General features: G+C 58.0%; 1 protein-coding gene across 4 annotated transcripts; it reads right to left on the bottom strand.

The window, feature by feature from the left end:
• Positions 1–1,075: 1,075 nt before the first annotated feature.
• Positions 1,076–17,888, bottom strand: EXOC7 (exocyst complex component 7). Of its 4 annotated transcripts, XM_054593352.1 has the most exons (20): positions 17,748–17,856; positions 17,481–17,546; positions 16,192–16,376; positions 15,893–15,998; positions 13,997–14,219; positions 12,001–12,168; positions 9,208–9,300; positions 7,168–7,313; positions 6,744–6,896; positions 6,383–6,481; positions 5,981–6,043; positions 5,659–5,725; positions 4,958–4,996; positions 4,161–4,226; positions 3,751–3,871; positions 3,413–3,508; positions 2,587–2,650; positions 2,328–2,369; positions 2,096–2,229; positions 1,076–1,879 (listed from the first exon to the last, which is right to left on the bottom strand). In XM_054593352.1, exons 1-20 carry the CDS (start codon positions 17,805–17,807, stop codon positions 1,777–1,779), a joined length of 2,094 nt encoding a protein of 697 aa, XP_054449327.1. In that variant the 5' UTR covers positions 17,808–17,856; the 3' UTR covers positions 1,076–1,776. The 4 variants fall into 4 exon arrangements, with proteins under 4 accessions (XP_054449327.1, XP_054449323.1, XP_054449324.1 ...); XM_054593348.1 differs by lacking the exon at positions 4,958–4,996 and having other exon boundaries at positions 1,078–1,879; positions 17,748–17,888; XM_054593349.1 differs by lacking the exon at positions 9,208–9,300 and having other exon boundaries at positions 1,078–1,879; positions 17,748–17,888.
• Positions 17,889–23,885: the final 5,997 nt, after the last annotated feature.

The raw sequence follows: 23,885 nt of genomic DNA, 5'->3' as shown, positions 1-23,885 counted from the left end.
CCTGGGTGCTGGGGGCCCGGGCCTGGCCCCGCCCTCCCGTTTACTACCTCGCCCTCCCGCCACTGCCGCTCTTCCTCAGCATCACAGAGTGTCCTGATGGCAGGGCGCTGGCCCGGGCCATCTGGGGCCAAGAATAGCCCCAGCCCAGCCGCAGGAGGCGGGCAGCACGACCGTGGGGATGCAGGGCCTAATCCTGAAGGTGGGCAGGGGCTGGTGCCTTCCTGGGGGTGGGGAGGGTCAGAAACGAGGCCAAGGGCAGGTCCGATGGGGCTGGGGGCCGCTGGGCTATTGGGAGGCCCCACTGGCCCTGGGCTCCACCACATACGTCCTTGGAAACAGCGGGTCTGGAGCAGGGAGCAGGGTTAGCTTCCCCGGAAGCCTGGGTGACTCCAACCTCCCCGAGATAACCCTGTGCCTGCGGAGCCTTTCCAGGGGGATCTCCTTCAGCTCCAGGTGGCCCAGGATGGGCCAGATCCACACACTCGCTGGCTGTGAATCCTTGGAAATGGGAATACGGCTGACAGCCCCGGGGCTCGCTCTTCCGCCCTGGGGGCGGGGTGAGCCCTGAAGTACAGCTCCTTCCCTTGTCCCTCCCCCACAGGAGCCACCTGAGGAGTAAGGGGGTTCTGGGGGAGCTGGGCTGAGGCTGCCGGCCACCCCTTCTTCCTGCTGTATGTGGTGGGGTGGTGTGCAGCCAGTCCATCTTCCTTGCACTTTGTATGTAGGGGATGTGCAAGCTTGGCCCAGCCCCCCACGGGGCCCCACCCCGCGGTGGCAGCCTAGGACCTGACATGGCAGGGCCTGGGGCTGCAGGCCTGAGGGAAGGCCGGGCAGGGTCTCTGGAAAGAGGGGAGGTCAACTCTCCCCTGAGCCTGGAGGACCCTGGGTCTCCCTGAGCTCTCCCTTCTACTGGCCCGCAAGAGATGAGTGTGTAATAAACCCACTGCCGAAGCGCAGCGTGGGGTCTGTCTGCATTGAGCTCAGCTGTTTGCTCTTGTCCTATGCAGGTGGGGCCCACTCAGCCCCCAACCCCGACCCCACTCCGGAACTCAGCAGTGGCCTCCAGTCACCCAGCCCCCCACCCCTGCCCCGCCTAACTGCTCTCCCTGCGACCACTGCTGCTTGGCCCTGGGCCAGGAGGCACTGGGGACCAGGAGGCAGGGGCCTGAGAGTCGCGCAGGGCGGTGAGAACTCCTCTGAACAGCTGCAGGGTGCCGGCCCCGGAGGGAATGGAGCGCACGCACTCCTGGGACGGAACACCTCACCCAGCCTGCGGACGGCGGTGGGGAATGCGTTTCTGCAGTAATTTCGAGCGCAGGTCAGTGCTGCTCGTGTCCTCTCTGGCCGCCTGGCTGCCAGGGGTCTGAGCTGAAGAGGGCGGTGCCCTGCCCCGACTCATGGGGGCAGGCGGCGGGGCTGTCCCGCCCCCTGTTCTTGTGCTCCCCAGGCAGCTCCGGGCACAGGCCTTTGTCTTCCTCTGTCTTTTCCTGTCTTGAAGCCATCACCTGGCCCCTGCAGGCTGTGCTAGGGACACCAAACCCAAGGTGTGCAGGAAGCCCAGTGCTTAGCAGAGCGCTCTGGTGGGGAACAGGGGCTGCGGGAAGAAGCGCAGACCAGGACTCGAGGGTCCAGGGACAGGGCACCTGGCCCGGGCAGTGAAGAAACGTCCCTGTCCCAAAGGACATCAGACTCACCCGGCCCAGAGGCAAGTTAACATGGGTTTATGTGTCCGAGAGCACGCTGGTCTGGTGCAACCAGGCAGGGACAGGAGCCGGTTCAAGCGGAGGTGTCGAAGAGGCGGTCGATCATGTCGCCGACCTGCTCCACGCGGTACTTGATGTACTTCTCAGGGTTCTTGGTGAAGGGCACGCTGCTATACCTGACCGGGCACTGTGGTCAGCGGGGAGGCCTAGCCCCTCCGCTGCTCCTCCTCAGCCTCAGGCCCTCCTGACGGGGATGCCCCTGGGTGACGCCCCACCCGGCCCGACACGAACGCCCAGGGCGCTGGGTCTGCCACGCAACCCGCCACCTGCTCCGTGTTTTCCTGAAGAGAAGCACAGAGCGTGAGCCGGGGGGCGGGGAGCGCAGGGCTCACCGGTGCAGGAAGGCCCCGTAAGTCTCCTTGACAATGTGCTTCTGCGCTTGGCGGATCTTGTCCCTCTGCTCTGTGTCAGGAATAGCCCAGGCTTTCTGGATCTTGCACAATTCTTCGAGGCCATCATTGAAGCCCTGGCCACCAAAAAGGTGGAAAAAGAATCAAATGTTTGAGTCTGTGTCGCTATAGCAGCAGCAGTGGCTGGCAGCAGAGGGGATGGATCCCAACTCACCTTAAACCGCTCCTTGATCATCTGCCGCTCCTTGTCCCGGAGCTAGGGGCCCAGAAAGCTTTCCTCAGAGCAGCTCGCCCGCCCCGCTCCCTCCCCAACCGCCTGCGCCCAGTGCCCAGGCCTCGCTCCTGCTGTTCTGATGGCCACAGGCATCCTCGCCCTTGCCTCCCTGGGGCCTCTTGTCCTTTCTCCCCAAGAGACATGACAAAAAGTATCTCGTCTGCCAGACACCCTTTCCCAGCCCAGGCCTTCAGCCCACCTTGACTCCAGGTTGGAACACAGGTAGGTTCTTCTCCGAGATGTAGTCGGTCACCTTTAACCAACTGCCAGGAGGGGGAGGAAGCAGAGGGCAGCGGAGGGGCGGCCTCAGGCTGCTGCCTCTTCGGGCAGGTTAGTTTGTTTTTTAAATCTCTTGATCTACTAAAGGGCAGTGGGGAGGGTAGGAATCGATCTGGGTCACAACTAAGCAAAAGACAACTGAGATTTTTCCTTGGGAGTAGAAAGTGTTGGGAGATGCTTGCTTTTAAAATCAAGAACAGAGCATTCAATAAATAGCACAAATAGTACCATCTCTGCTTCACATCATAGCACACAGATCTATGCTCACAACAGCGCGGGAGACTAAAATGGAGAAGCAGATGAGCAGGAAAGGAGCGGCAGAGGGCGGACATGGGGAAGGAAGAGGAAGGAACTTTCGGGGCAAGAGACAAAAGAGACACACACAGACCCGAGGCAGAGGAGGGAGCTCTGCAAAGCGATGCTCAGCCAAGTTCGAGCGCTCCTGCCACCTTGCTCTTCACTTGGCCCAAACACGCCCACACCTTTGACAGGCAGCCCTCAGTCCCTACCCGGCTTTGCCTTCGGTGGGCAGACCACAGCCTCCGAGAAAGCAAGTGAGGGGCGGGGGGCAGGGCTCCCACTGCCACCCCACGAGTGTGATTATAAAACAAGAGGACTGGGGTCCACAGGGCCCCAGCTCCCCATTATTGGTCCCACTCCCGCTGGGCCCAGCATCCTAAGACTTTGAGAAGGGCACATGCATTGCAGGTATAGGCGTGGAGGGAGCAGAAGGGCCCGCCTCTCACCTGCGCTGGTAGGTCTGGATCTGCTGCTCGATGTGCTCCCTGTAGGAGCGCTCCGCAGTCTTCTGGGTCACGGCCACCAGCTGGATCAGCTCAGACCTGGGGCAGGGGCGGGGACAGAGCAGAGGGGGCGGAATTGGCTCCTAAGGCCCACAGGCCCCAGGCCCTGGGGCAGCAGCTCCAGCGGGGCCTGCCCGTCCCAGCCAACGCCAAGAGCTCTCAGAAGGCACTGCTCATGCCCCCTGGATCCGGGGCAGTGACACGCTGCCCACCCCACCTGGACACACAGAGGGCACAGGCAGCTGCAGGAGGGCTGCTGACCAGCACCCGCGGTCACCTACTTCTCCAGGGCCTTGAGGATGTAGTTGTAGTTGTTGTGTAGGAAGATGGCGCTCAGAGCTGGGTCCTCGTACACCTTGGATTTGCTCAGCAAGTTCAACTGCAGGTTGCCCAGGACTTTACCTGCACAGGGAAAGATGTGGCCACGCCCATGTGGCAGTGTGGCCACAATGACCCAATCCCAGGACCTGCAAACCAAGCCCTGTCCCTCCTGTCCCTCCCTGACCCCAGACTCCACAAGCCTTAGAAGCCCTCTGTCCAGCCCCTCTGCCCCAGAGCCAGAGGCTAGGCTGAAATTCCAAAGGTCGAGGGGCTCAGAAGCGTGGCCAGGGTAGTAGGAGACCCAAAAAGGAGAGGATGGGAGAGGCAGGGAGGGGCCATGGCTGCGGGTGGGCGGGCAGAGCGCACTCACAGATATAGGTGCTCAGGAGGCGCTTGCTGAACTCGGAGTTGTAGCTGGTGGCCGAGGAACTGGTCTCTGCGGGGGAGGAGAAGTCCTGCTACTGCAGCCGCTGCGGCTGCGGCTGCCACCCTCACTCGCCTTCCCTTGGCCCAGGGGCAACTGAGGTCACACTCCGGGGTGGGGGGAGTCTCTGAGCCTGCCTTCCTCTGGCTGACAGGACAGAAAGGAGCTCGGGGCCTGGCTGGGGCTCTGCTCAGCTCCCGGGCTTGCAGCCCGCTGCACGGACCATTCCCTTGAGCTCCTTCTGGAAGCCGGAGCAGGCCCCTCTATGGTGATTGGGCAGCCCATGATCAGCAGGAAGTCTGGCAGGACAGGACTGGGACACCCCCTGGCCCTCCAACGCTGACCCATGCTGGGTGGTATCTAAGGTCCGCCTTTCCCATTTGTCAACAGCAGAGTCAGAACAGGCTCCCATGGCCTCGCCCCTTCCCCCCTTCCCCCCACCTCCTCGGCCATGCCCTGCTGAGCAGCGGGAACCTGCCTACAGAGTGGAAGGCCAAGGCCAGGGACTGGAGGGGCAGGCAGGTGCTAGGCTGGGCTGGAAGGTGCAGGCGGGTGCTGGAGACAGCGGGACGCTGCCAGGGTGACCGCAGAGGCAGACAGTGGCTGTGAGGGGGCCGAGAGCTGGAGGGACCCATGCCCCCACTCCCCAAGTGGTCCTGAGTCTGTCCGGTGGCCTGTCCCCAGGGAACCTCAATCACAGGGCTTCAAAGGGGAGGGTGGGGCTGCAGAACCCTGCTGCTTACCTCGGGGGTCTAAAGGAATATTGTATGTGTCCCCAAGAACTACGGAGTGAAAGGCAATGCGCAGAGGGGAAGGAGGGGAGACAAAGACGGGAGAAAAGTGCAAAGTGCAAAACAGGTTAGAAACAGCTGTGCCCTCCCAAGTCATGCTCCCCACGACAGCCAGAGCCCAGAGAGCAGCGCGCTGCAGGCCCGGCCTGCTGAAGACCAGGGGACACCAGGGCGCTGGGCCTGCCCCAGGGCTCCTCACCCCAAACGGGGGCAGCAGGCAGGGCCTGGGCCCAGACACGCTGGGCTGGGCCTCAGCGCCCGGATGACTGGAAATGTGTGCGCCCTCCCGCGCCAGCCTCAGGAAGCCCCCGGGCTGGCCCGACAGCCAGCCCCTGTGAGGGTCAGCGGCGCGAGGCTCACTGGGGGACAGGCACACGCAAGCGGAGGTGAAGTCGGACAGAGGACGGGGCAGGAGGGGCACCTCCAAACATGCAAACGGGAGCCCCAGGGCACAGGTCGGTCAGGAGAGCCAGTGGAACCCCGCCCTCCCGACGCTCAGCCCGGGGCCCGCCGGCCGGATGTCCCGCCACAGGCCGCGTCTCCGCCCCACTCTACAGGCTGGAGGAAACCTCACCGGAGGGGGCCTAACATCACATCTCCAGGCAAAGGGAGGGGAGCAGGGGCTGGGGGCCCCGCTGGGAGGCGCCAAGTACCTTGGGAGGCCAACATGGCGCCCGCCGTCTCCTGGAAGTCCAGGAGCTGCTGCAGGAAGAGGATGGCCTGTGCAAGAAAATGGGTCCCAGGAGGTCAGGGCAGGACCCAGAGGTCAGGCCTCCCCGCACAACGTGCCCCCCGGACCATTCCAACACGTGCAGGGGCTGCCCGGTGAAAAGGGTGGATATAAACTTCGTGTTTCCCACTTTGGGTTTGGCCTGTGAGGGAAGGCTCAGTCTGCTGGAGGGGCTAAGCCTTCACGGTCCTGTCCTGGTGGCTCTGGGCAGCCCCCGATCCCAAGCGACTGAGGGCGGGACCTACATTGCTTGTGAGCTCGTGCACTGTGCCATCCTTGGGCATGTTGTACTCCTTGTCCGGGTCATTCTGTGGGGAAAACAGCGAGACTCCCTGAAAGAGCTCCCAGAAGGCCTCGAACCCACCCCCAACACCAGTCAGTCTGCTCATGGTGCCACCTCCTGGCAGACAGGTGTCAGGACACCCTGAAGGCACCAGGGTGGGTGGATGAACATGCCAGTTAAGGGCGGGCAGGAGCCTCAGGCCTGGAGCCCCCAGAAAGAAAGGGAGGCCATAGGTGCCAACAGAAGACTCCCTCTGGCAGGCTGCCCCACTTGAAATCCTACTTTCTGAGCAAGTCCCTCAGCCAGGTCACCAGCGGCCCTGCCCACAGTGAGCTGGCCGGCGCGGCGGTGGGAGGGGGAGCACCTTGATGTTGTCAGCGAAGTCCTCCAGCGCCTTGGCGCCAACTGTCTCCATGGAAGCGATGAGGCTGGGCAGCTTGTTCTTGGTGCTGGCGGCCGTGCCCTGAGGCAGCACACAGCCACATGGAGGGCGGGCAGAGCCCGGCCTGGGGCCGCCGCACACACACTGTGTGCGCCGCCCCGCCACTCCCCGCCCCGCCCCCCAGGGAAGCCTCGTCTTCTCTCAGAGCACCTGTGAGTGGCTGCCGGCCACCCTCTTCACCGAGGTGAGTGGCAGAGAACGAGGTTTCTGTGGGAGGCCATGCCGGGCAGGGCAGCAGGCTCCCCCCAACCCCCGTGGCCCCAAAGGCTCCCCTCCCACATACCTGGAGCACCTGGTCAACCTCGGGCTTGGCCTGCTTGAGGTGCCGCAGGACGGGGAAGACGGTGAGCACTGCGGAGAAGTCGTGTCTTGCGATGGCCTTCCGGGCAGCGGACACGATATTCTCCCCCTCAAGCATCAGCCCATCCAGTGCGTCCTGAGAGGGGCAAGGGCACAGCTCAGGATGGGGGCAGGGTGGTGACAGCTGGCTCCCAGGGACAGTGAGGGCACCCGATGGGGCGTCAGGGAAGCCAGTGTGCTTCTGATGGGGAGGTGCCAGCCGGGCGCGCCACCAGGGTAGACCCCCAGGGCGTAAGGTGGCTGCGGTGGCTGTGTTTGAGGGCCCCTGACAACAGGCACGGCCCCAGCTCAAGCTTCTGCACTGACAGCTTCTGCCGTGGCAGCCGGGCCCCGGGGCAGGGCAGGACCTGGATCAGGGAGTCGAAGGTCTTCTTCTGGTGGTGCTCAGGGATGACCTCCGTCAGCAGCTGGTACTCGCTCTGGGCCAGCTTGACGAAGGCACTGACGCAGTGGATGTAGGCGTCGGTCTCCACGTCCAGCATGTCGTCTCTCCCTGAGGGGCGGCAGTGCCCTGAGCCGCTGGGCGGGGACAGCCCTCTCCCTGTTTGGGGGGCGTGGGCCTCCCAGCCCCTGGCCCGGCGGGTGGCACGTGGGGAGGGCTGTGCCGTGGGCAGCTGAGGACCAGCAGGCCGCGCCGGGCTGAACCCAGCCTCTGTCCTTGCTTCGCCTTCAGCACCGCCGGGGCAGCACTTACGTCCCAGAGCGCCAGGCGCTGGGCGCGGTGGGAGACGGCAGCAGGGTAAGGGGGCAAACTTCCCCGAATGGGCTGCCTGGATGGGGCTTGTCCAACCCCAGGACCGAGGGCCCTGGACTGTGCTGGAGAGCGGGCAGCCAGGGACGGGCGGGAGGCAGCGTCCACGTCAAGGAGGCAGCACCCTGAGACCGTCACGCACTCAGCAGTGCCGAGACTCCAACAACGCCGGGTCTGCGAGGGCTGCTCCCAGCCCAGGCAGGCCTTCGGGAACATGGAGAAAGGCCGTGGGCTAGGGCCTGTGAGACTAGCCGGCATGGGGTTAAAATCTGAGGGGCAACATGAGCCCGAGAGAGGGAGGGCCCTTTGGAGGAGACTGGATCCCTCTGCTACAGGCTGGGGCAGGGGCACCAGCAGGCAACCTAGTTCTATGAGCCAAGGGCTGGATCCCGGGAGCTAGAGCTTTGGTGGGGCTCCCTGCCCTCGAGAGGCCGCCTTCCGTCTCTGCCTGCCTTCCAAGCAGAGGCAACCTCGCCCCTGGCCCGGGCCCTGAGAGCCAGGTGCACACTCCCTCCTGGAGAGAGGCAAGGAGGCCTGGTTCCCAGAAGAGTGAGAGACTGGAAAGAGAAGGAGGTAGGTCTGGCCCATCCTCGAAGCAGGGGGCCACCTGGGCTCTCTGGTGGCGGCTGGGAGGGCGGCGGCAGCGGTATCCACCAGCCAGCGGCCCGCTTGTCATTTGGGGCCTTGGACAGCTTAACTCGGAAATGCTCGTGACCTAGCAAGAAGTTGGCCGCACAAATACAAGCAGCATTTATCCAGGGGCTGGGCGGGCCGGCCTGGGGGGACTAGGAGGTAGCCCTTGGTCTCCAGGAGGGGTGTAAGGTGGGCTGTCGGGGAGGGGACACTTGAGAGGGCTCTGAGCCCCTCCCCTGCCTCAGGCTGCCTTAGGAACAGCCGTTTCAAGCCTGACTCGCGGGGCTCCGGACCCCCATCACGGGCTGGTCTCCCCAAGCCCGGGCCGGGGGAAAGCTGTGAGGACCAGCGGCGGGTCTGAAGGGCTCTGGCAGCTGCAGGAGCTGATGCTCAGCCCCAGGAGTCATCTCACCATGTGTGGGGAGAGACCCGGTTAGAGAAATGTCACTGCTGAGTGCATGGGGACAGCCTTCTGCTTGTCCCCCAGCATCACGCTTGTGAAGGAGGGTTACGTCCTCCAGGGTGGGGCTGTCTCTCCTCTTACAGGAGAGAAGGGACATGGCTGACCAGTTGCCTGTCGCCTTGCTGCACACATACCCCGCTTCTAAAGTTGGAGGTTGGGGAGGTGACCAGGAGGCCTAGGCCATCTCGGTCCTGCCACTGCCGGTCTGAGCGTGAAAGGGCTGCCCATGGCAAAGAACTTTCTCTGAGTTCCAACAGGAGACAAGGACAGAGACAAGGAGGGGAGGGAGTGGGGAGCCTCAGGGAGGGCAGAGCTGCCGTCCGCCAGATAGGACCAGGCCAAGGCCAAGGCCACAGCCAGGGCACGAAACCTGTCCCTGCACCAGCTGGGGGGAGCGGCACAGGGACCCGCAGTCCCCACCCCTGGTCCCCTCTCAGGGTTCCTCCCGAGGCCCTCCTGGGGGGCTGCAGGCTCTGCCCTGCCTCGGGAGTGAACACACGGTGGAGGAGGGGGAGCAGGAGAGGAACACGGGGTGATTACCTTCCAGAGGAATGAGGTTAGAGCCCCCCTTTTTCCCATCTAGACCATGCTGGGAATACTGTTTCAGAAGGTTCTGAGCCTTACGGATCGTCCCTGTCACCAGAGCCACACAGAGAGGAGGTAAGAAGACCTAGGAAACGAGTGAGAGAAAACAGCAGCGGCCCCGCCTCGGCCAGCCCGGCCCCACGCCCGGCCTCCCGTCACTGAGCAAGCCCTGGCACGACCTCCCCCAGCAGATCCCACCCCGGGCCACGGGGACCCTGCCGATGGAGATGAAGGAACGGACGGCCCCCAAAGGGGGCCTCCTGGCCCTGCTTTGGCCCTCATCATTCCGGTCCTGAGCTCTTTAGGATAGGCAGAGGGTGAAGGAGGTGAGGGGCAGAGGTCCACCAAGAGAAGCCAAAGTAGAAAGTCCTCCCAAGTGGCCTTGAGGTGACAGTAAACGAGGGCTGGCGGGGAGGAGCTGGGAGACGGAGCCCTCACCCCCACGGGGCAGGACCCGGGCAGAGCTCGGGAAGCCTGCAGAGACCGCCAGGCAGAGCTCTGGAGCATGCTCAGTGTCTGCAGGGAGCGACACAGTAGTCAGCAGAAAGCAGCTGGGAGCTGGAGAGACAGGAAGCGCTCTGGGAGGCAGCCTGGCCCCACGTCCTACAGCGAAGCTCCCCACGCCGCACAGCACCAAAGCAATGGGAAAATCTCAAAAGCTGAGCGGGGTGAACAGAAGCCACCTCACAGAGAGCGGAGAGAGGGCAGCAGGAAAGGGTACATGCTCTTGCACAGAAAAAAAACAATAGTGTCACAAGTAAACACAATGCAAACACAACTGCAGCGCCCCAGCCTGGGGTCAGCCCCCTCTGCAGGCCGAGACACCTCAGGGCAGCAAATGTGGGGAAATAAAATGGCATTTCAAACCGGCGAGCACAGCTGCCTTGTGCTGGGAGAGGGGGGGCACCCATAAGTGTAACCCTGGCCCCGTTCCCTGGAGGCTCCTGGGTCCCACCCCCTGAATCTCAGAGCAGGGCGAGGCCACTGGAGTCCTGGACACGCCCCGCAAAAGGCGAGGCAGAGTGAGAGGGGCCAGGTCTGGAGGGGCTCGTTCCTTTCCGTTGGCACCGCCGTTGGCTACGGAGAGCTTCAGGGCCCCAGCTGAGCACCTGCCTCCCTGTGCTCCCGCTAATGGCAGGTCAGGTCCCTGCCGCGCAACGGACCGGGAGCAGGTGGGCCCGCGGACCCTCCACGCCCAGCCAGCACACTGGCCTGGCCATGACCCGGGCTGCGCACCCGGCCATTAGGCACCCGGTCACCACGGCCGGGAGCCTGGTGTCTCATCACCACCAACCGAGCCTCCCGGCTCCGCTCCCCGAGCCAGGAATGGAGGTCCCCAGGAACAGAGGTCCCCGGGCCCGGTTCCCTGGTCCCCACCTCAGTGCTGAGTCCACCAGCTCCTGACAGCTCTTGAAAACTCACAGAAACCAGAGGGACCCTCCCGGATGGTTTTCCTCCTGGGTCTACAAGCCAAGGATGGATTCGCTCCTGGGTGAGCGCCCTCTCCTGGAGGGCCCTGTCCTTGCACGGCCAACCAGCACTCCTGGGGCAGAGCCCTCCAGGCCCTGGGGCCTCCAGGGGCTGCTGGAGATGGGACTGAGGGGAAGAGGGCATGGACCACCGAGGCCCAGGCGGCCTCCCAGGCACAGCCTGGCTGGACACACAGAGGCACAGAGAGGGGCCGCCTGCATGGGGCAGCCGCAGCCGGACAGGCTGGCACCGCGAACTCACAGGTCCCGGGATGGGTGGCCAGGGCACCCCACTGGAGGGGGGATGCAGTGCGCTTCCTCCCAGGGCCACCTGGCCCTCGGTGCTCCCCCTGTGCAGCCCCCAGGGCAGCCTCTGCTCTGCCGTCCTGTCCCGCCCCCGCGCCCCATACCCGGGACAAAGGCGCCCTGTGGGGTGTGAACGGACACCGAGGGCCGGCAAGACTGCAAGCTCGGCACCCAGCCTGCTGCCGTGAGGGGCGGGCCCCAGAGGCCACGCCAGCCGCGGCAGCACCTCAGCAGCCGGGCTGCACCACACTTGCCAAGCTACAGCGACAGGAAGGGTCGCTGTTGACCAGCACAGACCACAGTTAGCTCCTGATAACCAAGTAGCCACGGAAGGACGTGATGACTGCGAGAAGGACAGTGAGCTGCTCACCCAGGGCACCAACAGCACCTGGCCCAGGCCTCTCCCTGCTCAACACCCCTCTCTCGACTTCCCCACCCAAAGGCCCGAACTTCGCAGTGCAGCCTGGCAGCCAGAGGGACTTCCTTGGGGCGGGGAATGGGCTGAGACTTCTTCCTTTCTGGACTGACGGAAAGTGTCAGCTGTCCCCTCTCAGCAATATGCCACTTCAAGCCACCCTGGCCTTCTGGAAAGTGAAGGCTGCCCCTGTCCCATCCCACGGTCATGGCTGCAGCAGCACGCGAGCCTCCCGATGGGATAGCGGGGGAGGGAAAGGGGCCCAGCGAGTGGCTCTGCCGTGGCACCCGGCACCCTGCCCCCCATCTGTGACTCCCCTCCCGACTCCAAAGACCCCGATGTGACCCCCAGACTCTGCTGAGTAGAAGGGAGAGCCTCGCTGGATGGGGGCCTCGATGGGTGAGCAGACACGTGCCTCCCGTCCCGCGCACCTGCAGCTGGGGCTACTCCGAGGACAAGCTCCGGAGGGGCCGACGCGGCTACGGCCAGGGTGGCCGACAGCAGTCCAGGGCCCACGCCGCCTTCGGCTGGCGCTTCCAGGCCGGCGCGGGGACTCACCTGGCCGCTTGACGGGCTTCTTGGTGGGCGTGTCTTTCCTCTTGCTGGGGATGGCTGGGGAGTAGGGCACCCCGGAGGCAGAACTGCTCTTCCGGAAATGCTCCCGCAGGCCCTTGATGGAGCGGTCCAGCTGGCTGGAGCGGATTTGGTAGTAGACGTTCATGAAGTCTGAGGAGAGACGGGGCGACAGGGCTGTGGCGGCCAGCCTGGGGCCCTGCCTGCCCCTCTAGACCAGCTCCGCGGGGCGGTGGTGGCGCCCGCTGATTCTTCTTGCTGACTCTCCCCTAGCACCCGCTCCTGCTCACAGCCACCCACAGGGCCTCATCTCGAGTCGGGCAGACTCTGAAAAGGGAAAGCATCCCCCAACAGAACGGATCATTTTTAAGTTCTCAAGCCAATTTTTTTTTAAGATAAAAAATATAAAGCTAACATCCAGATTCAACTTGGTAAGGAGTCAAAGGATGTGAACAATTTATAGGAGGCAAAGAGACAACTAATGTCAGTGAATGAAAAACCCACCCTATTTTTAGCCATTGACAAAGTGAAAATCTTTTTAGAATCTGAGGAGCCCTGGCTGCTGTGGCTCAGTGGGCTGAGCGCTAGCCCGTGAACTGGTGGGTCGCCGGTTCCATTCCCAGTCAGAGCACATGCATGCGTTGCAGGCCAGGACCCCGGTAGGGGTCACATGGGAGGTGGCTGATCAATGTGTTTCTCGCACATTGCTGTTTCTCTCCCTCTTCTTCTCCCTCCCTCTTTCTCTAAAAATAAATAAGACCTTCAAAAAAAGATCAGAGGACTGTGAGCTCTAATGAAGAACAAGTAACTGTGACAGCTCTAATGAAGAACAAGTAACAGAGCTGTCACATGTCCCCATCTACCTGGAGAGGAACTCGCTACCTAATTGCACCTTTGATAAAATACCCTAAAGAATTCCCTAAATAAGAAAAGCAATTCACACAAGTGTGCTCAGAGCAACGCTCCTTATCAGAACTGATAAGCTGGGAAACCCCAAAATGCAATTGAGCATGGAAAAGGGGGGACCCCTGGGGCATTTCAGCACTTCCCCACAAATGTGTCGCGAGGAACCCCACTGTAGAAAATGGGCTGGAGCACAGAGGCTGTCTGAAGGGTGAAGAGGAGTCTGGAGGCGTCCGCTGGCCTCCCTCTTATCCAAGAAGGCGCCTGACCTAGACCTAGACAGCCCCCCAGCTCAGCACACACGCCATGACATGTTTATGCGGTTGGTGCAGGGCGGTCCTGGGACCTGCCACCAGGCGGTCCTCACGGGAAGGCAGGGAGGACGGGAGTGCACACCGAGAACGTGGTGTGCGCGCACGCTAACAAGAGGAAGAGCACAGAGAGCTAAAAAGCTTAAAAGTAAATATTCATTGGAATTTTTGTTTCCTAAAATATTTAATTCACGATTTTTTGTTCTTAATCCGAGGGCTGGCTAAAGAAATGATGGCACTGCCACACCATGGAATATCGTGTGGACATTAAAAAAAAAACAAAGCAAACGTGCGCGCGCTGCCATGGAGCAGCCCAAGGCCTCTCACAGGTTACAAACCGCGAACGCCCGCGGGGCGGAGTTCGGCACACGGCCATCCACTGGGGAGCGAGGGCAGGGCACACGGGCGCACACTCTCACTCACATCCCCTCCGCTGCAGGGGCCTCGGGAAGGGTGTGACCCAACCGTAACAGCGCTCGTATCTGGGCCATAATGTTGTGGGCATCCAGGAAGCGAGGAGGCGGACCTTTGCTTTTCAGCTGAGGCTTTGTGTGCTACTTGAAAGTTTTACAATTAATCCAAAATAAGAGATAAAGAAACAGGAAAATAAGGTATGTAAAGAACAGCTTGGATTTGGCTAGACTCGGAATTTGATACACAAGCTGTAGATTTATTGCTATATTATTTCCTATTAAACTTTTTATTGAAAAGAAAAAACCGCAGGCGGATCAAAGAAATAAAGAGAGACGGGCCCGCGCAGGTCTCACCTTGGTTGCGTCCGTACTCCACCAGCCAGCGTGAGATGCGGACCACGTCCAGCAGCACGCCCTCGGGCAGGTGCTCAAGGGGCACCTCCTCCTGGACCTCCAGCTCCTCCTCGCCGCTGATCAGGTCCAGGATGAGCACAGGGGAGACGACCTTGCTGTGCCGGGTCATTAGGCTGCGGAACTCGGACTCTAGAGACTCCTTCCCGCGCTCAAACAGCAGCTTCTGCGGGAGCCAAGGGAGGGAGAGGGTCTGCTGCTGCTCCCACGCTCGGCTGGCCCTCGCCTCCCTCTCCTCGGCCTTCACTTCCTTTAACCCAGAGAGGAAATGCCAGGAAGGCTTCCTTGATTATATCTTTGCCTCGTGTTCTCACAAACTGTATGTTCACAGGTGGAACGCAGGGTTTTATAAGTAGATACTTCATGAATATTGGTGGATTATTTCCTCACTGCACTATTTGTCTTCTTGTTAGAAAAGGGTTTGCAAAATAAAAAAAATAGATACATTGAACTCTGCCACATTAGAAACATTTGTGCTGAAACTGATACCATCAAAAAAATGAAAAGACAACCCACAGAATGATAGAAAATATTTGCAAATCACATATTTGATAAGGGGATAAAGGGCAGGTATCCAGAACATGTACGAGAAGTGAAAACATGCGCACACAAAAGTGTGTACACGAGGGTTCACAGCAGCATTTTTCATCACAGCCAAAAGGTGGAGTGCCCGCCAAGTGAGGAATGGACACAGGCAACGGGGCCTAACCACACAAGGTGGCAACTGGCAACACAGAGGAGTGAGCGCTGATATGTACACACTACGACATGAACGAACTTTGCAAATGTTGAGAGAAAGAGGCAAGACACAAAAGGTCACTTAATTGTGTGATTCCACTGATACGAGAAGTCCAGGGAAGGCACATCTATAGAGGCAGAAGATGGACTAGTGATTATGGACTAAAATAGCCAAATCATAGAGACAGAAAGTAGAATGATGGTTGCCAGGAGCTGGAGGGAAAGGAGGAGGGGCTGGGGTTGAGCGGATAAGAGGCCCAGTCCGGGCTGATGAAGCTCCCTGGAGAGGAGGGTGGTGACAGCTGAGTGACCAAGGGGAGGGCCTGGGTGCCACCGAGCTGTGTGCTTGAAAATGGCTGAAATGTGGAGGGACCTAGAGAGGCCATCATGCTACGTGAAATAAGTCAGACGGAGGAAGGCAAGTGCCATATGACTTCACTTATACGTGGAATCCAAAAAAAAACCCAACAAACAAACCCCCAAATAAATGAACAAACAGACAGAAATAAATACATAGATACAGAGAACAAATTGGTCGTCGCCAGGTGGGAAGAGTCAGGTGAAAAAGGGAAGGGATTAAGAAGTACAAATTGGAGTTATAAAAATAGTCGCAGGGCCGTAAAGCACAGCACAGGGAATACAGATAGTACTATCGTCATAATTCCGCGTGTGTCAGAGGGGCGCAAACGCAGTGGGGCCATCACCTCGTAAGGGATGTAAATGTCTAATCGCGCCCTTGAAACTAATAAGATATCGCATGTCAACTGCAATTAAAAACTAAATTTTAAAAGATGGCTAAATTGATAAACTTTTACATTATGTACTTTTACCACAATAAAAAAACCACAAATGCATTTATAAAAATCAAATGTCAAATTATACTGTATATGTAATTTATAATTTACTTAAATTATACAAATGCAATAGAAACGTATACCCGCAACTCCTGAGGCAGAGGTCTTAAGGACTACGGTATGTGTACTGTATTATTTAGTCCTGTTTATCCCACTATACTCTCCTTCAAGCTGGTTCAGTCTCTCGTGAGACCAGGGCAGGGACTGGTGTCCCCAGACCCCTCACACCACCCTGCTAGCCCCTTACCACTTTGTTGAGCTCTGGGCTGTCTGGGCTATTGTCCTGGAAATACTCCACCGCCTTCTGAATCTTGGCCATGCTCGCCAGGTACTCTTCCAGCCTCCCTGTGGGGCTGGGAGGGAAAGGAGCCGTGTAAGCCGGCGGGTGGAAGGTGGAGAGGAGGACCAAGGGAACGGTATTTGGAAGGGGAAGGGTGAGCGCTGATACAGAGGCTCAAATATACACGTATTCTGCCCCTCCCTTCCAAGGCCGAGGGCCGCCGGTCCAGGAGGCATTAAGAATGTGACCCTCTGGCCCTAGCTCACCCCTCCCTGATGATCTTCTCCGTGTCACTGGCCACATGGTAGTAGCTGATGACGTGGTCCAGGCAGGACAGAGTCTTCTCAACATTCTCCTGCAGCCGCTGCAGGTTCTCTGTCTGCTTGTGCACAGGGATGATGGAGTTCTCCAGCTTCATCAGGCGGCTCTCGAAGGACGACAGGATGGACACCTGCGGGGGACCCCCGGCTCTCAGGCTCACTGCCCTCCCAGCACCGCTGCTAGCTCCCCCCGGGCTGGGCCATTTGCCGCCCGTTCTCTGGTGTTCTAGACCATAAGCTCCATTAGGGAAGGGACGGGGGTGTAGCTGTTCACCGCTGTATCCTCAGCACCGACTCTGAGCCCAGCACATAGGAGGCGGTCCAAATAAATCGGATGAAGTTTGATTTGAAGGCAATTCCAACATCAAATGAACTCCTCCTAAGATAATCACCCCAGGATGGTTTCCCTTCCACCCTTTGAAGCCGAAGCTCAACTTCTGTTCTTCCTGAGGCTTTCCTAGGCTGAACAGGAAGTAGTTTCCTACGGAGTAGCCTCAAATGCATTGCTGGCATTTTCAGAAGCTACTCTAAGGATGAATCTCATTAAATGAGGACTAGGACTTTATGATTGTGTTACTAAGTACCTGCCCAAGTTTGTATTTATTCAATTTGTGCTACAGTCTCCTCTAGAAATAAAAAAGAAAACATATTTGTTGAGCGCCTATTGTATACCAGGCAAACTATCAGATGTGTTCCCATGTGTTAGTGTCTATGACATTCACAGCCACATTGGGAGGCTGGCATCGACTCCGGTTTATCGGATGAGTTAACTGAACCTCTGAGTTACCTGTCAGATCTGACTTCGGCGCTCCTGCTACCCCCACAGCCCTCGGGGAGTGAAGGCTGAGTTCCATCTGCCTTCAGGAATCTCAGAAGGGCTAACCCTGCCCTCCGCCCTCCCATCGCTTGCGTTGAGAATGACATACGAGCAATACGCAGCCCACCTAAGTCAGCCTCACAAATGTCTGCGGAAGGAGAGGAGAAAGGAATGCAGAGCTTGGAGAGAAAGCAGACAGTGCAGGCCGGCGTGGGCAGCAGCGTCCTCGGCGAGGAGGCGGACAAGGGGAAAGGAGCTAGGTAGGAGACAGGCCACACTTCTGCTAGAGAAACCACCCGTTACCGCCATCAGTGCCCCGGCCAGAGCCCCAGGCCTTACGGACCGGAACCCCTAGGTCGCAGCGCTGCCCTCCAGGACCTGGGGCCTGTCAGCTCCTCCTAGCTAAGAGCTTACTCACCATGTTTTTGGTGAGCTGGTCGCTCTTCTCCAGGCTGTCCCGGATGAAGGACAGCGTCTCCTCCTCCTGCGGGAGCGCAGGCGAGGGCGTCAGCAGCAGCCGGGCCGCAGACCACCGCGCCGCGGCCCCACGGCCTAGCCGCCGAGCCCATCTCCGTGCGGGGAGTGCCCCACTCACCCCCGCCTCCTCCCTGAGTGGATGCCGCGGCCCGATCTCGGCCCCTCGCCTCCCCTCCTCCGCCGCCTCCAAGCCCCAGCCCAGCCTCACCTGCTTCAGCTTGTCCTCAATTTCCCGCCGTCGGGCGGACGCTTCCTGCGGGGGTATCATCCCTGCGACCCCGCGGCTCCCACTTCCAGGGTTTTGTCTCAGGTGCGTGCCTTCTCGGCCTCCGTCCCTGCCACGCCCACTTCCGCCACTGGCTCCGCCCCCGAGCGCGCTGCTGGCGCCCTGTTGGGAGTGGCAGCCGGAAGTGCTCCTGCGCGAGGCACAGGGACGGGCTGCGGTAGGTAGCCATCTTGGGTGTGGCTGGGAAGTGTGGCTGGGAAGTGTGGCTGGGAAGTGTGACCTCGCCAGGGGTCAGGCTGGAAAGCCTCGTTCAGCTCGTCACCCCTCTGAAGAGCGCCTAGCGCAGGAAAAATATCGCTAACGTCTTGCTCTATAGGCCGTAGGAAGGGGCTTCTCTATGATTGTGAACGAATACTTGGAACTTTGTCCAATGTTATTGCACTTTTGTAAATGAACTGTATAAAACCCCAAAACCCGGAATTATCTTCTGGGGTGGGGGGTCAGGCATTGTAGTCCAGGCGAGTGTTCTAGAAGTCCGTCTGGATCAGTTTACCAGCTGGTGGTGTTGTGAGAGGCTGCATCCGGCTTCAGTATATTATTTGTGAAGACTCAGCGGGTTTGCACCATGGGTGATTTAGGAAGGAGCACATCTGCCCACACAGTGCTGGGTGGTCAGCAGTTTTTAACCAAAAATGGCTCGGCTTCTATGCCCCATCCTCCCTATTCACCTGGTCTCTCCCTGAGCAACTTTTTTTGTTTCCCTGCATGAAAAAAGTCCTCAAAGAGGAACGTTTGGCTGATGTGGAAGCAGTGAAACAAAAAACGGCAGAAGCACCAAACGGCACCAAAATCGACACGTTCGAAAATGTTTTGAGCAGTGGAAAAACATCTCGATAGGTGTATTGCCTGAAATGGAGCGTACTTTGACGGTGACTGAAATTTAAACGTGTAAGGATAAATACACACTTCTTCTTAAATAAATTCCATTTTGAGGAGCTTCCTCCTCCACATGGGTGTGTGTGCTGGTTTGTCCTTTCTCAAATTTCCTTCACTAAGTGTAGTTTGGTAGCCAGCTGCCAAGTACTGAGAGCCTCCTGTTTGCCCATCTCTGTTACAAACACCTTCCTTGCTCCTTGTCTTGTCTAATCCTCACAGTAAACTTCCTCAGGAACCTCAGGCTCTGCGAGGTCCGCTGTGCTAAGTCAACACAGCTGGCGGAGCGGGTGCTCCTCTGCCCACCTCCCCCTCGGTGGGAAGCTCAGGAGGTTGGTTTGTTGCTATGCAAAGCTGCAATCTGACTTTCAAGAAAATCCATTGTGAAAAGCAGGTCGTATATTTGACAACCACATTTAGAAAAAGGTAGAGGGAATGAAAACGTGAGTTTAAATCATTCTCAACCCAATGTCAGGCATGTGTTGACAGGCAGGCATTGATTCAAGACAAGCTGTCATTCCCCAAATATACTGAGTACAAGCTGCTGCGGCGGAAGGAGCAAGTGGCGCTTCCATTGCAGTTTCAGAAGCCTGTTGCTCTTTCACAAAAGGACGCGGAGGTGCCGGTCACAGCCTAGCCCCCTCTGCCCACTCACAGAGACACTCTTTCGGGGGGGGGGGGGGGGGGGGGGGCGGAGGAGGAGCCTGCTCCCCCAACAGTGTTCTTTCTTTGGAAATTTCCTAATTCCAGGCTTGGTGCTTTTTCGGAGGCATCGAGTGTAACACTCCTCCAAATTAACGTTTCCGGGCCCTGCAGCCATGCCGAAAATGTGTATGCTATGACGCGAACAACCACAGCGGTGTCTGTTCCCTGGAATTACGGCCATTTAAAATGATAGATGCATTGCAAACAAACAATCAAACAACCTCAGGGAAACACCACAGGACACTAAAAGGGTAAGTTTAGTACAAGGGATTCTCAGTTTTCCTAGTTTCTAAAGATGGTGAGTTTAAATTACCTTTCTACTGAAACGCTCCTAAGAAAACAAATTTTCCTTTTTTCTGTAATGATCAAAAACCGTCTCCCCCATCCCCATTTAGAAACTACCAGCTGTCGACAGTGCATCTGACAAGAGTTCTCAGGAGGGTTTTTTCCCCCTTGAAATCCTTTTAAATATACAATAAGAGAAAGGACCTGGGTGTGCAAAGCCCGGGAGTGGGCAGCCTATTGTGTGCTTCCTTATAAGGAAGAGGGAGCAAAGGAAATATTTAGAGTGCTTTCAGCCACGTGTGGGCTCAAACTTGCAGTCTGGCTTTAAAACTATGTTCAAATCCCACATAATTCTATTCAAACTGCAGAGAAGGTGTGTAGTAAAAAACACACAGTGTCCTCCTCTGCCTTGACCTCCAAGCATCCCTGTCCCAGAAGTAACCGCAGTTAACACATTCTGGATGAATTCATACAAATCCAGGCATATTATATACAGAATAAGTTCTTTCTTTTTACTCTTATAGAAAACACAAATGCTATCACATTAAACGTTTTCTCGTAGCCTGCAGGTTCACTTAACAGCGCACCTTGACCATCTTTCAGTATCGGTATCATGGAGATGCTCCATTCTTTGCCTAGACTTTCGTTGAATAGCTACAACCACACCTGCACAGACATCTATGTGTTACTAAATTAAAACATATATGTCTTTAAAATGTCTACAGAAATGTGCAAATTGCCATCCCAAGTGGTTGGACTCGTCTGTCAATATGAAAGTGTACATATGCTTGTTCCTCTACACCTTAACTCACGCTATGTATTATCAACTTCAACATTTTTGGCCATCCTGATAGATGAAAAACGGCATCTCATATTTAATTCTGAACTAAATTAAAAGGAAAGTGCGATGCATCGGTATTTGTGGGACGCAATGAAAGCAGCGCTGAGAGGGAAGTTTATAGCATTGAATGCACACACTATGGAGGAAAAAAAAGATCTAAAACGAGTAATGGGAGTTTCTACATTAGAAACCTGGAAAGAGCAAAAGCAAAAGCAAAAGCATAAGCAAATTAAATCCAAAATAAACAGAAGAAAAGAAATAAAAATTACAGTAGCAGTCAATAAAATTGAAAGAGAAAAATCAAGGAAATCAAACGTTGGTTCTTTGAAAAGATCAATAAAGTTTATAACCTCTAGTTAGGCTAATCAAGAAAAAAGAGAGAAGGCGCAAATTACTAATACCAGGAACGAACTGGGGCATCGTTACTGATCCCATGGACATTAAAAGGATACTAAAGGAATATTATGAACAACTCTATGCCCTTCCATTTGACAATTTAGGTGAAACAGATCTGGTTCTTGAAAGACAGATTTACCAAAACTCACACAAGGAGAAACAAATAATCTGAATAGGCCTATAGCTACTACAAAAATTGAATCAATGAAAAAGATTCCAAAACAGAAAGCACTAGGCCCAGATGATTTCACTGATGAGTTCTACCAAACATTAAGTAACACAGAGGCATGTCAGAAGATAGAAGCAGGGGAACACTTCCTGACTCACCCTACGAGGTCAGCATTACCCTAATGCCAAAACTAGCAGAAGACATGGCAAGAAAAACTACAGATCAATATCTCTCACAAATGTAGCTGCATAAATACTCAAAATATTAGCAAGATCGACTCCAACAATGTATAAAAAGGATTACACATCGCAACAAAGTGGGATTTATTTCTGATATGCAAAGCTGGTTCAATGGAATTGTGTAACTTAATTATATATTTCATGTTCAATATTTCCGTCTTGGCTTTTTTCTCTAAAAAAAAAAACAAACCCCGGAAAACAAAAACAAACAACAAAAAACACCCCACTTCTTCTCATTTTGTTTAAAGATGAGCTTTAAAATCATTTTCACAACTGCAAATTGAATTTAGGTCCTCAAAGAGGGCGAGGAGGGGCGCGGGGGCGGGATGTCCCGGGGATCCCAGCCCCCTCGGGGATAGAAGCAAAGTGTGACCCCAGGAAGGGAGGGCGGCTGGTGAAGCTGCCACAGCAGGAGAAGGGGCTCCCCGGTAGGGGCTGTAGCCCCGCTGAGGGCAGATCAAAGGTAGCCAAGAAGCAACTGGTCTTCACAGCTGGGTAACCAAATGGTGGTGGTCAGGGGGGCGTTGGGCCTCCAGGCAGGGTGGTATCGGGGTGCAGGTGGACCTCGGCTGCCTCTCCGGGCACCTGGCCCGACCCAGAGGGTGCCCACCCAATCTGTGATGGACAAATAAGCAATTAGGTGATGGCTCGTGGGTGTGTGTTCCAGAGTCGGGGACCGAGGGGAAGGAGGTCGGTGCGCCGCTGAAGGCCACTGGACCCTCTCCGCCCTGAAAATCACAGTGACATGCTCACGGGGAGCAGAGGCAACACCTCACCGAGATGTGACTGAGTAGATGCACCAGTGCCTCCTGCCTGTCTGCGGAGCCCCCACCCCAACTGACCAGGGCAGGCCCCGGGGGCAGGTGGGAGTCTGGCTTGGGACACGTGTTCCCCTGGGAATGTGTTCCACGTGGCGGCTGACCCCCGCCCTTCCCCAGCCTACTGTCCCTGGGGCATCTTTCCTCTCAAGGTCTCTTCTTTAGGTCTCCCCTGCTGCTTTCCAGAAGCCTCTGAGCGGGTTTCGAGGACGCGGCTGCACCGCAGGGGGGCGCACTCACCCCGCTAACCCGGGAGCTGGAGCCCAACGCGGGCTGCGAGGGCGCGAAGGACGAGTGCGCGGGCCAAGGGGGCCCTGAAGGGGAGCCCGGGGCAGGAACCTCCGAGAACGGCTGGGGGGCAAAGACGGGAAGGAGGGCGGCCCAAGGGCAGTGGGTGGGTGGAAATAGAAAAAGGGGGGCAGGAGGAACCCTGAAGAGGAGTGGAGCATGGAGGCGGATAGAAAGCCAGCAAACGAGCAAAACTCGAGAGGGCACGTAGCAGGCACAGCGGGGAGAGCGGCAGGCAGGAAGGAGAACCATGAGGCTGGGGCCAGCGCTGCCGGCTTTTCTTCCCGTTCCTCTCCTTCCCCCCACCGGCCGGGAAGGAGGTCCAAGCCAGCGGGCCGTGGCGACGTCGCCGCTGGCACCCGCGGCATTTCGGCCGTGCGGCTCCAGGCAACGGAGGACGCCGGCGGTCGGTCAGTCCTCCGCAGAGGTGCCGGGCCACCCACTGTCGCCTGTCCCGGCGCGCTCCCGCAGCTCCGCACCACCGCACCCGGGTACATCCCCATAGCCCGCGGCGCTGGGCGCGCCCCCGCACCCTGGAGACCCTCCTGGGCGCGCCCGCAGCCCAGCACCCTGGGGCACATTCTCCCAGCCCACAGCCCTGCGCCTGGCAGGCCTGGCTGCCCCAGGGGCGGCTTGCCTTCAACGTGACTCAGCGCTTTTTCAGTGCACGGCCTCAGAGGGCCCCCACCCGGCTGTTGCGGGCTTGGGGCATGGAGGAGCCCAGCAGAGGAATGGCCCCCACACATGCCCTCCCTCTGGGTGGGGTAGATGTTTATAGGGTGAGGGATGAGTTCCATCATTTGTTCATTAATTCGAGGACCCACCGTAGTCAGCAGAAAGAGGGAGCAGATTCCCCACCCCCACCCCACTCCCCACCCCCGCCCCCGCAAGGGGCAGACCGCTCCTGCAGGCTGAGTTTGCAAAGACTGGTAGTCCTCTCGGAAAAAATCGGGAATTTGAGGTGCACTGTAAGCCCCTGGACACAGGCCACAGGCAAACAGAGGGCCCTGGACCTGAACTGGGGAAAATAGCTTCACAGTCACCTGGGTAGGCCAGGGAGGCCTCAGGACACGGAGCTGTGTGGACTGGATTTTGAGGATTGGGAAGAACCCCAGGAAAGTGGCTAGCCTCATGGCAGCTGGGAATTAGGGGACAGGTCAGGGTGTCTAGAGAGGACAGCAGGGTCTGGCTGGAGTGGCCAGGAGTGGAGGGACGGTACCTCAGACAGCACAAAGCAGCCAAGGGTGGGTTGTATTTGGTGGAGCTCCTTAGCAGGGTGGCCCGGGGCAGGGACACAAGTTAAACAGGCCACCACAGTGATCTGGGCAGTAACTAGAGTGGGTGCAGGAAGCTGGCACTTAATGGGCTCGCTCGGGTGGTGAGGCACCGGGGAGACGCTACGGCTGCCGGCTGGGCAGGGGGCCACAGGGAAGTCCTGCCTGGAGC

This window comes from Pteronotus mesoamericanus, unplaced genomic scaffold (assembly GCF_021234165.1).
Source record: "Pteronotus mesoamericanus isolate MK-2021 breed Mesoamerican mustached bat unplaced genomic scaffold, CSHL_Meso_final scaffold_408, whole genome shotgun sequence".
In the NCBI taxonomy this organism is placed as follows: domain Eukaryota; kingdom Metazoa; phylum Chordata; class Mammalia; order Chiroptera; family Mormoopidae; genus Pteronotus; species Pteronotus mesoamericanus.
The sequence above is the reverse complement of the archived record's forward strand: the minus strand, read 5'-3'. Positions and strand labels throughout refer to the sequence as shown.